The sequence below is a fragment of the Lygodium microphyllum genome, unplaced genomic scaffold, assembly GCF_053477565.2.
Source record: "Lygodium microphyllum isolate KBCC unplaced genomic scaffold, Lygodium_microphyllum_v1.1.10 scaffold_70, whole genome shotgun sequence".
Lineage (NCBI taxonomy): Eukaryota > Viridiplantae > Streptophyta > Polypodiopsida > Schizaeales > Lygodiaceae > Lygodium > Lygodium microphyllum.
Window position 1 is genome coordinate 604,883 of NW_028229553.1, and position 11,692 is coordinate 616,574.

Below are 11,692 nucleotides of genomic sequence, written 5' to 3' on the forward strand. Positions count from 1 at the left end.
TACTTCCTACTAACATATCCCATTGTGTATCCAAAGATGTACATGATATCATTTACAAGATGGGCGAGCTTGTGAGGTGTGTATACATTGTATTTTTTCATTATATATCTTTGAATTTCTACACAAAAATAAACAATTGTCAAATACATCCTGACAGATATGTGTGCTCGAAGGAAATTGATCCAAACACATTGCAAGATGCTCAAGTATTATCTGTTGAGGTGGTTTGTTTGGTGGAGGAAATTTTTTCTCGATCCATTTTGACTACTCAATTACATTTACTCGTACATTTGATTGATGAGATCACACTTTGTGGGGCAGTTCATGCAAGGTGGATGTTTTTTCTTAAGCGCTTCATGAAAACCTTGATCAAAGATTTTGTGAGGCAAAAAGCACGGCCTGAGGGAAGCATGGTTGAGGGTTGGTTAGTGCAATCATCCCTTGTTTATATCTCTGAATATCTTGCTGAAGTGGACCCCTCTCAACCACGACTATGGAAAGACGATGAAGACTTGAGGATAACCTCTATAATACCTTAAGGAAAAGGAATGAGTAAAGTGCTAACAAAAGAAGAACTTCGTAAGTTAAATAGTTTTTGTGTGCTCAATAGTGATGTAATGAGAAAATGGGTGACACTATATAATGAAGCAAGGGCAAGAAGGAAAAGTGAAAGACAAGCATTTCGCACCAGATATGATCGTAATGTCTCATTTCCAGATCATCTAAATGCGCTCCCACGTCATATTGATATAGATTGGTTACATGAGGAAATGGAGAGAATGAAAAAGAGGAGGAAATTAATATATCTCAAGAAGAGTGGGAATACGCACGAGGTTGCTTATCAAAGGTGAGACATACTATCAATTAATTTGTTTCTAGTTATATTTTATATAATAAATTAACATGTTTGATCTTAATCTTTTACTACTAGTGTACATTATTCAATGCTATTTGGTGTGAGGGTAAATATCTTCGAACTCAACCTATAGATGAAAAGAGAAATACCCAAGATTGTGGTGTCCTTGCTCACTTCGAGGATGCCAATGGTACCATGGAATGTTATTGTGGCTTGATCCAAGATATTCTGAAGCTTGACTTCAGACGATTCTTTATATGTGTATTAGATGTGAAGTGGTTTAAAGAAGTGGTAACAAATGGTGAGCATTGCACAATCAGACGTCATCCAAGTGGTTTTGTAATCATTGACTCTACAAAATTTCACCAAAATAAGAATGACACGTTAGTACTACCTCAACAATGCGAGCAGGTATATATGTAAAAGTTAATTTTTTAATATGTATACATGTGATACATATACACAATATAATAAGTATTTAAGTTTCTTGCTTTTGTTTTTCAAATACAGGTTGTGTATCATCCAATGGTAAACAATAACCGATGGTGGTATGTCATCCCTATATCTAATCGTTCAAAACCAATATATGGTAATATTATCGACATAGAGATAGCAGATGACAATCCAACAATTAATGATGATGTACATGATGACACCATAATGGATGATATGCGTGATATAGTACAAGATGAACCTCGCGAGAATGTTCAAGAAAACGCAGAAGATGACAATAATGTGGTTGATGATTATGAAGTTATTGAGCAATATAGTAACACATCTGATAGTGGGACAGACTTATTTGTTTCGTTACCTCTTGGTAACGTAGACGTAGAAGTAGATAGTTTAGCAAGGACTGATCTCATTGAAGATGAGATGGATCATTCATTGTAACATACTTAATTCGCTTAATGATTCAATGTGTATTCTTAATTCTATGGAAAATATCATGCGCACATGTGCATACTCAAGAATTAATAGTCAAGTTTAAAGCTAAATTGAATTTTTCGTAATAAAAATGAAGTATTTTTTATCATCTTCAAGTAGAGAAATTACGAGATACATGCAATGCTTGCTACTAATTGTATAATAAGGTTTGTGTCGCTTGTCGCTAATTACTTATATCAGGCTTGTTAACTGGAGAACCTGCCATTCATTAGAGAGCAATGCAAAAATAATTATTAACTCTGGTTTTTTAATTATATTAAGTCCAATTTCACATGGTTAAATAATTACGCATCTGAAAACGCATCTATATTTGCGTCTATTTGCGCGGATATATAGACGCAAAATTCGCATCTATTTACACGCTCTTTTACACGCACATATAGACGCAACGATAGATGCGCCCGACTTTGCGCGTCTATGCCTCGTTTCTGTTGTGGTGAATTTTTATATTTGGAATGTCCTCAAACTGGCATTTCTAGCTCTATGACTAATCTCGAAGCTAAGGAGCAAAGCGATGCTATTAAAAATGAAACCTCTTAAGGGTGGCCAAACCTGGAAACTATTTTAGTAAAGTTGTTAAGGAAATCCTTTGGCTAGTCAAGCTTGCTAAAAGGACAATGGAATCGAACTTGCATAGTTCTACAAAGGTTGCAAAACTCACTAAGAGTTTACTTTTTTCTTTTGGTTTCATTTGTATAAGACATGTGCTTTGCACGCATGGCATAGCTACCATTCTATAGCAAGGTTTATAAAATCATTGCCTTCTCTAGGAAGGGAAACTTTTTTTACTTGCCCTTCGATAACAAGGTTTTAAAAATATTTGCCTTCTCTTTCAAGGTCAAAATGCCTTTAGAAGGGCTCTGCAATCCAAAAAAAAAAAAAAGCCCTGGACCGTCGAGGAGATCCAAGTCAAAGCTTATCGGTTACTAATGTCACTTACATAAAAATTGAGACCAATCATTTACAGGGGACTGCAGAAAAATTACAAACAGCTGGCGGGCGTGTGCGCGCACTCCTTGTGCCGCTTCTCTCGACCACTGTAAATTGACATAAGGTACGTATGTATATACAGTCGGAGCGGCGGCGGCGCCGCCTCCCAGAAAGAACCTACAGCAGCGTGATGCAGGAGCGCGTGGCAGGGCTCCACATGGCGGGCAAGAGGAACCTCCGGCCGTTGAGGCCGAGGGCGTTGTAGCTGGCGCCGGACGCCTCGTCCACGCGCAGGTTGCCGGGGTAGCCCGGGTAGTGACCGCTGGCAAAGATGCCGGAGCAGGCCGTCACAGCCTCGGAAGGGTCAGACGAGTCCCCTTCGAAGTAGCCCGTGCGGAAGGGGTTGGTGGCGGTGCCTGCCAGCAATGCCGCCAGGTTGATGACCAGGCCCTCCATGCCCACGTCGCCGTTGGGCGGCACCAAGGGAGGGTTTGGCGGCCCGTACTGGGGGACGGCGTACGGCCAGGCGCACAGGCCCGGGCACTGCTTGCCTGGGTTACCCACCCACAAGAAGGGAACATCATCGGTACTAGTAGCTGTACTGGCCCCGCTGCTGCTGTGGAAGCCGCACGTGTTCATGCAGAAGTCCGCCACCAGAACGTCGTCCGCCGTCAGGACCACGTAGATGGCGCCCCCCGCTGCAGTCGGCAGACTCCCTGACGCTAACGCTCGGGCTAGAAGCGTGGCCACGCCTGCCTTGGTCAGGTTCTTCCCCATCGAGTAGCTGGAGTCCTGCAAGCGCTTGCCCAGCCGGATACTGGACGCGACGCCGGTCTTGGAGGCGTCCTTATAGGCCCGGGTGGTCTTCCACCATCGAGACACCGCTGGCGCCGGAGAGCCCTTGGACACGCTCTTCATCCGCAGAGACAGTACGAAGTCCGTGACGATGGCTTCCTGCGTGGCCGAGAAGGAGCCATACCATAGGAGGTGGAGGCGCAGGGGTCGAGTGAGGAGGGGCCCGTTGTGGTAAGACAGCACGGGGGCAGGCGTGGGCACCTGCACCAGTGTTCGGGCGGCAGCAGCAGCAGCTGAATCACCGCTAGCAGTCAATCTATGAGCGGCTGACGTTCTCACCACGCCCACGCTCATGGCCGCTACTGCTGGCGTCCCAGCTGCTAGCTGAAGTAGTTGTACCAGCAGAAGCTCTGCTACTACTTGGCGGTGCAAGCATCGGCCATTGCAGTTCCTGTGCACTATATTAGCCATACATGGGCGGCTAATAAAAGTATTGTATGCAAAGCAGTTATGACGGATCAGAATAGCGTGTATATTTATGGATATGCTGTGTAGTAGTGCTGGCTGGCTGGCTGGGATCAGAGCTTCTGTAGCTAAGGGAGGAGTGAAAGTGTATAACTAGTTGATAGCATCAGCTGGCGACTCGCTTGATTCTTTCTTGGATCGATGCGATGCTGCGTCGCGTGTATATATAAGGAATGGATGATTGGACTCATGATGATAAGGTTGCTCGTGAGCTCGACCAGTTTGCTAGTGACAAGGAAGCTTCCTCTACTCCACCTCTCGAGGACAAGCCAGCCAGTGTCCAGGTAGGCTGTTGGCCGGTCGCCGGCACAACGCCCGTGGTTGTCAATATATATTTGGCTACCCAGCTACCATGCATATCGTGGTTTGTCAAAATTCAAATCGTCCGTCACAGGATCCGAGATCCACACTTCTCCCGAATCCCGATACCAAGGTCCGTTTTGTCAACTCTGCACTAATTTACCCCTGCCACGTCCCAACTTCAAGCATTAATAATATGTAACCCATCCAGTTGGTAGGCGTACAGTAATTTGCGGCAGCTATATCCTATAGACACTTCTTGACACGCTCATGCAAAATATATTCCTATGCTCAAGCTCCTTGCCCCCCTTTACGCAACCAAGGTGGCCCTTCGGGATCTTGTGTACTTGCCACCACACCTACATGCCCAATATCCGTGGATTGTTTTAGTTCCTGGATCATGAAATGGTTTAAGTTACTAGATCATTTGATCTTGATCCTATGACTCACCTACCAATCACTACAATCACTTCCCTGAGTTAGCAAGCTCACACGAGGTCATTCTGTTTACATGCAATCTTCCGATGACGGCTGGCTACAACGTACTATCAACGTTATCAAGGCACACAATCTGATAAATCATCAAAATAATTCCCCAACCCCATCTCTCTAGTTGTGGGATCAAATGTCCATCCTATAGCATGTTGCTAAAATCTCCATGAAGCTGGAAACTGTGGATGTGCGCACTAATAAAGTCTATGATCTGTTGGTATGGGTAGAGGACGCTTTATATAACCCAGGCTATATTGTTGTGAAATGAAGCTTCAAATTAGATTTAAGAAAATGTGTTGCGGTATGACATGTGCGTGCCTTATGCATAAGCCTTGCAAGCATTTGGCTTATGTGCATAAGACCACTCCATGAGCCCGTGTGCAGTCAGGTTACGCATCACCCTTATGCATAGATCCAATCGATGGACTTATGTGGTTAGTCTTTATCATTATGATCGAGGTGTCTATGCATCATCCTTCATGCATAAACCTAATCCATGGACTTATGAGGTTAGTGTTTTTATGCATAGGCGACACCTATAGAGCTACATTAGAATTATGCTCTCTTTGCATTCAATGGAAGCATTGAGCATGAAAGCATGAAGCTTATCGAAAGCAAGGCATAGTCTGTCCCTCTAGGTCAACCTAGAACTAAAAAGGGCTGGATAAATGTGCTTTTGCTCTTAGATGGGGTAGCTAATACATGAGTAATCACACTACACTAAAAATTCTCTGATCTTGTGCTTTCCAAGCAAATGGTTGATACGATGATATTTCTCCCATGATTTGGAGCAAGAAGTGTACCTATTTGTTGCCACCTAATCAGGCCTCAACCCTAAGGTTGTGCTGATCTAAGTTAAATATAGCAAGGAGGCAGTTAAGAAGAGCAATAAGAGAGGCCCAATGACAAGGAGATGCTGACAAAGAAGAAGGATAGGCTTGATAGCAAGGGTGGCAGCTTAGAATAGAGGAAATCACATGGGGTATACCCGCATCTACCCTTGTGTAATTGCTTCCTTGTATACATGACAAGTAGATTTGTGATGCTAACACTAATACAAGTTTCTGGAAAACACTTCTCTATTAAGGATGAGACGTGGTTGTACCATTGAGAGACATTAACTAGATCAAATCTAGGGGCTTCATAAAAGGCATAGTATCATATAACATCATTCTTCGAGGATTGATACCAACGATGTAGTTTTGGGTGAGGAGGTAGTCATTACATGCTTGAGAGGCAACAAGATCAACAATTGGTTGGGGTTGAGGCTTAATTTTCTCCATAGAGAGGGTACTTTCTTGGTGACTTGCAAGAAAGGGGTGTCCTTTGTCTCAAAGTCGAAGCCTGAGGGTGCCTCATCCTATGTAAAGATGGAGAAATGGAAGATGGTAAGCAACTATCAGAAAGCGATTGAAGCCAAGACCAAGAAACAATGGGTGTAGAGACTCAATAGCACATATTTATCACTTTATCCCTATTGAGAAAATGATTTGTGTGTTGTGACCACGTGGACATTGTGCATCCCTTCCATATATGTGAACAAGTGGCCTCTAATATTTCAGTTCTCTATTTTTTCATGTATGGCACACTTGTAGTGCATTGCTTCATAGTAGGATGTATACTTTTCCCTTGAAGACATGAATCGACACATCTAGAAAGCTTCATAATATACCTTATGAATTTGTAGGTCACATCATGTTTGAAAGCTTGGCCATTAGTAAGGTACCATTGCTTACATCCAAGCTAGTAGATGAGATATAAGAAAAGGCTATCACTCGAACACACATATAAACCAAGCTTCAAAGAATCATTTGACATACTCGATGATTGTAGGTATATTTGCAATGCAAATAGTGATACATGCACTTTTTTTTGCCATGCAAATAGGGATGGTTACAAAGTGAAAAAAATTTGGGTTGTAGGGCATGCATCCTTACAACCCTCCCAACCACATGGTGCTAAACAATGTTCCATAACCCATTTATAAATTGAATATATATTTTTCATCCAAATACATACATTGTGAGATGCTAAGAAAAAGGCGTCCATTGATTTAATTTTCAAATAAGTATAATATCGACAATGACATTTCATAGAACTACATGGACTGATAGGGAGAAGAAACCAAAGTAAGAAATGTATTCACCAATGTTGCAAAATGCAAGTCTATACAAACGATGAGAAATTATCTAAAGAAAGCTACATAGAAAGAGTCTTCATGAAGAACATGGATAAAAAAACGAAGGGATATGCGCTCCATTTGTAGTTGTCATATCTCCTCACTATCCAAGAGCTTGTCCTGATGAAATGGATCATCAAACGGACTCTGCAATATAAACAATCAAAGATTAATCTAGAGTACACAATGCATTACAAAAATAAAAAACTAGAAACATGAAAGAGGCATGACTTACTTGATTACCACATGCATTTAATCTATCGATGAGTACAATGAGTCTACACCCCTCTGCATACTTAGTCTCCAACCTCATGGGATTGCAATTTGTGGGATTGAGTGTTGCAAGATAGCCAAAGTAGCATAAGTCTTGCAAATAAATCATGTAACCACCACTCCTAAGGTAGTATACGACTCTTGCCTTTAGCCATACCCTTGCCTTCAACTCAAGATTGTAAAGAGTAATTTGATCACAAAAAGAGTAAACAAGAAGAATGTTGATATAGCCCATACTTCTCATGCACTTACAATGAGAGTTTTCTATGAAGAGAAGTCTATCTCTCCTCACTTAAATGAGTTTCATTCCATTTTCAGTTAGCTTACTTCGTAGGATCTAAAGTTTCACTACAAGATATAGACCTTATACTGACGTTTAAAGCAACAAAAATACAAACAACAAAATTTGCCCCCATCGTCGCAAAAAGCGTCGTTATTGACGATGCCATAGAAACGTCGCTATTTGCGACGCATATAGCGACGCAACCAGTAAATTTGTGATGCACATAGTGATGCCAATAGCAATGAAACCAGTAAATTTGCGACGCAAATAGCGACGGTAATAGGGAAAAAAAATTTGTGACAGGGCAGCAAGCTGCCCTGCCACATATAGCATTGTGTGCTGTATGAGAGCCATACAAAATAGTTTCTGCACTACTGCATACAAAGCGCTTGCAAACAAAAAGAATGTATACTGAAATCATAAAACTGATACATGAAATAAATACATAATCGCATAAAATGTGATTGGTACAATCATGAAAGGATATCACTAATACATAGAAAATGTCTACATAGATCAGGGGACTAAAAACTAAAGGTGTGTGAGCTCCAAGGATCCAAGGGCAAGCTACAAATCCTCGTCCCCTGAAAGCTCGTCCCGTCGCAAAGGAGCATCGAACGGATTCTGCAAAAAAAGAAACAACAAATCAATCCACCATACAATAATGCATTCAAATATCTCATGGTAACTACGGACAAGAAAGATGAGTGACTTACAGGGCCGCCGCGTCTATACAATCGGTCGATCAATGCATTGAGACCGTGCCTCTCTCAATATCGAGTCTCAAGGCCGTGCGGATCGCGATTTGTAATGGAATGCTGCAAAGAAAACAAAATGCTAACTGTTAGAAACATGATTGTCAGTACAAAGAATATTTCAAAAAAACAAACAAGCAAAACAAAAGAGAAACTTACAAAGTCCTCCAAATATGTCATGTGGCTGCCACTCCCAAGATGATGGACCACTCTGGCCTCGAGTCGTGCCCTCACCGCCTCCCGCTCTGCTGACTCCAATGTCCTGGCGAATCTGTAGCCTCCTCCCTCAGTCGGCGCCAGTCGTCTGCATCTAACCACTTGGGCTTTGCAGCCCCACTCTTGATTGCCTTGCGTACGTCAGATCATCTATGTGACATGTATGCACGCATGCAATCCATCATCCAGCCCGTAGAGAATCTATCTACTACGGCTGGCACCGGAAACTCCTCGTGCAAGGATGCTACTATGTAGTCCTTGCTCCCCTCCGGTATGTTCTTCCAATGATCCAGGACGTTGTGCCGAAAAACTTGTTGGCACAACTCTCTCATACGAGCCATCACCCTCCTCCCCTCATCATTCATGATGATGGCTCCTGACCTACTATCAACCAGATATCCATAACCCCTAAGAGTCTGCCTAAGATGGGTCCTCTCCCATCTCTGTTCACGCTCCTGGGCATATCCAGGAGACCCCTCTACATCCGGTGTACCGACGGGGGTAACCTCTCTCGGAGTGGCACTCAAAGGGGTGTCACCTGCTGACGGCTGCGCAAAAGCCGGAGTAACTGGAGTAGACATCTCCACAAGTGTAACAAATCCTGGAGGTGACGCAGCTCCGGCTGAACGACGAGACGGAGACACCACATCCGTGTCTCCACAGCAGCATCCCCCTGATCCTGATGCAGTCCCTCCCTTTGGCCCAAGTTGTGAGCGTCGAGATCATCTGCTCGAAGCTGAAGCATCTGATCGCGCTGAAGCAGATCTAGCAGAGCGCCCTGACAAAGAATGAGACAACTTCTGGTCTTCCATCTCTCTGAATCTCGCAAGCTGGTTTGGAGACATGCATGCCATCATGTCCTGAAACTCCTCATCGCTCATCCCTTGACTCATCCTGAAAATATCACCTGCACAGATAAAAAATGGTGTTAGAATAATCAATGAACTCTTCTTTGGTGAACAAAACCCAAGGAGCGTGAGGAAGCTGCACTCCCCCTTCAACACTCGACTGCGGCCAAAGCGCCTCCATCTTACCTACCACCTTCAAATCCATTCGTGACCCTATAGTGTCTCTCTTTCCTGTGATGTGGTCCCATAGCAAGTTGCCCACATTCTTGAAAATATGCATGGGATCCAACAAGTGGTTGACCTGTAAGTGGGTCCAATATGGAAACTCGTAGAAAACTGAGAACCGTCGCATTCCATTTGGATGTGATTCCGGGTTTACCATTTTCAGCTCGTACCAGCTTGCAGCGTTCATACGTGTTGGAGGTCGTCCAAGAAAACCTTCCCTGAGTTCATGATCCTTCGGCAAGAAAGCGGCGTATCCTTGATATACCATCTTCTTCATGGTTCGTGACCTTCGGGAGTCTAACTGTGGCCCACACAATGGACATGCATGATAACCTGAGGTAACCAGACCTGTAAGGCGAGCCACGACCTAGTGAATACTTGATTGAATGAGATAAAATATAGATATTACCAGCGAGAATGGAGGTCTGCTCACCTGAGCTCTCTCCCGATCCCGAAAAGTCATACATCATCCACATAAGAATGGCTCGAATGTTGGCTAACCACCGACCATCGCGCCTGCTCATATCTTGCACAGTGACCCCCTCCTCCCACAAAATCTTAAGCTCATCGACTAATGGATGAAGATACACGTCCATAATTTTTACTTTGTAGAAGCCCGGGACGAGAAGGCTAAGGATGAGATGTCCTTTCTTCGTAAAAAGCCATGGAGGGATGTTGTAGTTGACAAGCACTATAGGCCACACACTGTAAGAAGTTGAGCGCAGACCGAATGGGTTCACACCATCCATGGCGAGACCGAGCCTAAGATTCCTTGGCTCTCGCGCAAAGCCTGGGAAGGTAGAGTCAATGTGGCTCCATGCGCGCGAATCCGCTGATATTCGTTGAACTCCATCCATGGACCTATTTTGCACATGCCACGTTGTCAAGCTTGCCATGCCCGACGTGCGAAACATATGGTTTATGCGGGGGATGAGCGGAAAGTGTCTGAGAACTTTTTGAGGGATGGTTTACCCTTGCAAGTCATGTTGATACCTGTGAGCACCACACTTTGGACATGTCTCCATTGTAATATTCCCGCATATGAATCTCCTCTTAAGTTAGATAATAGAAAATTTTAAAAAAAAATTATCCCCTCCCTTCCCCAGCCGAGGGTCGTGCTGGAGGAGAGGGAGGGGAGGCACGATGATTGTGCATCATGCTGGAACTCATGGAAGGCTTGATGCTCATGCATCAGGCCGTGTGGAGGGAGGGAGGTACCTCTCCCTCCACCTATAAGAACCATGGCTATTTCAAGGAGAAGGGAGGGGCTGGACGAGAGGACGGCGCCAGACTATGGGAGGCATTGGAGCTGCAACAGGCTGCGTAAGGTCGTGAGAGAAGGAGGCCGTGACAGACTATGGTGGCCATTGTGTTGAAGGAGAGGAAAAAAGGCTGTGCGACAGGCTGCTTGAGAGCGCCGTGTGGAGGAAGGAAGAGAGAGCTGCGCTGCACTGCCACAGCTGCCGCTGAGTCCAGAACGCCGTCGCCTGCTGTCATGAAGCATGACAGCCATCAAAGCTCCCATCCTCTATCTCCACGCCCGTAGCTCCCTGAAGCTTCTTAGAAGCTTCTCTAGGAAGCTTCTAAGGGGGCTTCTTTAAGCCCCCTTCCTATTGGGATCAACCACAAGCCTATTTTACCCTGGGTTTTTAAAGCCCCTTCCTGTGGATTCCCCATAAAGCCCATATTATCCCCGGTTTTTTTAAAAGTCCCTTTCTATTGGATCTCCATAAGACCATTGTACCCCGGGATTTAAGTCCCCTTCCCATAGCATCCACCACAAGCAAATCTTTACCCCCGATTTTAAAGCCCTTTCCATTAGTTTCTCAATAAGCCCATCCCTCCTGGCTTTGAAGCAAAGGAAGCTACTAAAGCCCTAGCCCCAGTTCTTGTAAGAAGAAGAGGGGTTTCTCTAAACCCTTCCCACTCGATTTTCCCCATAAACCCATCTCTAAATTTTCCCCCACACTCCCTCTCCACAAAGATCTTTATCCCCGGAACTTCTATGAAAGGAAGGAGAAGTTCATAAGTCCCCATTTCCGCAAAGCCCATAAAACCATTCCTAGCCGG

General features: G+C 44.2%; 1 protein-coding gene across 1 annotated transcript; it reads right to left on the reverse strand.

Annotated features, from left to right (window-relative positions):
- Nucleotides 1-2,601: 2,601 nt before the first annotated feature.
- On the reverse strand, nt 2,602-4,169 carry LOC148008723 (protein EXORDIUM-like 2). Its single transcript, XM_087674029.1, has one exon. The coding sequence runs from the start codon at nt 3,995-3,997 to the stop codon at nt 2,909-2,911; it is 1,089 nt and encodes a 362-aa protein (XP_087530155.1). The 5' UTR covers nt 3,998-4,169; the 3' UTR covers nt 2,602-2,908.
- Between the last annotated feature and the right edge of the window lie 7,523 nt (nt 4,170-11,692).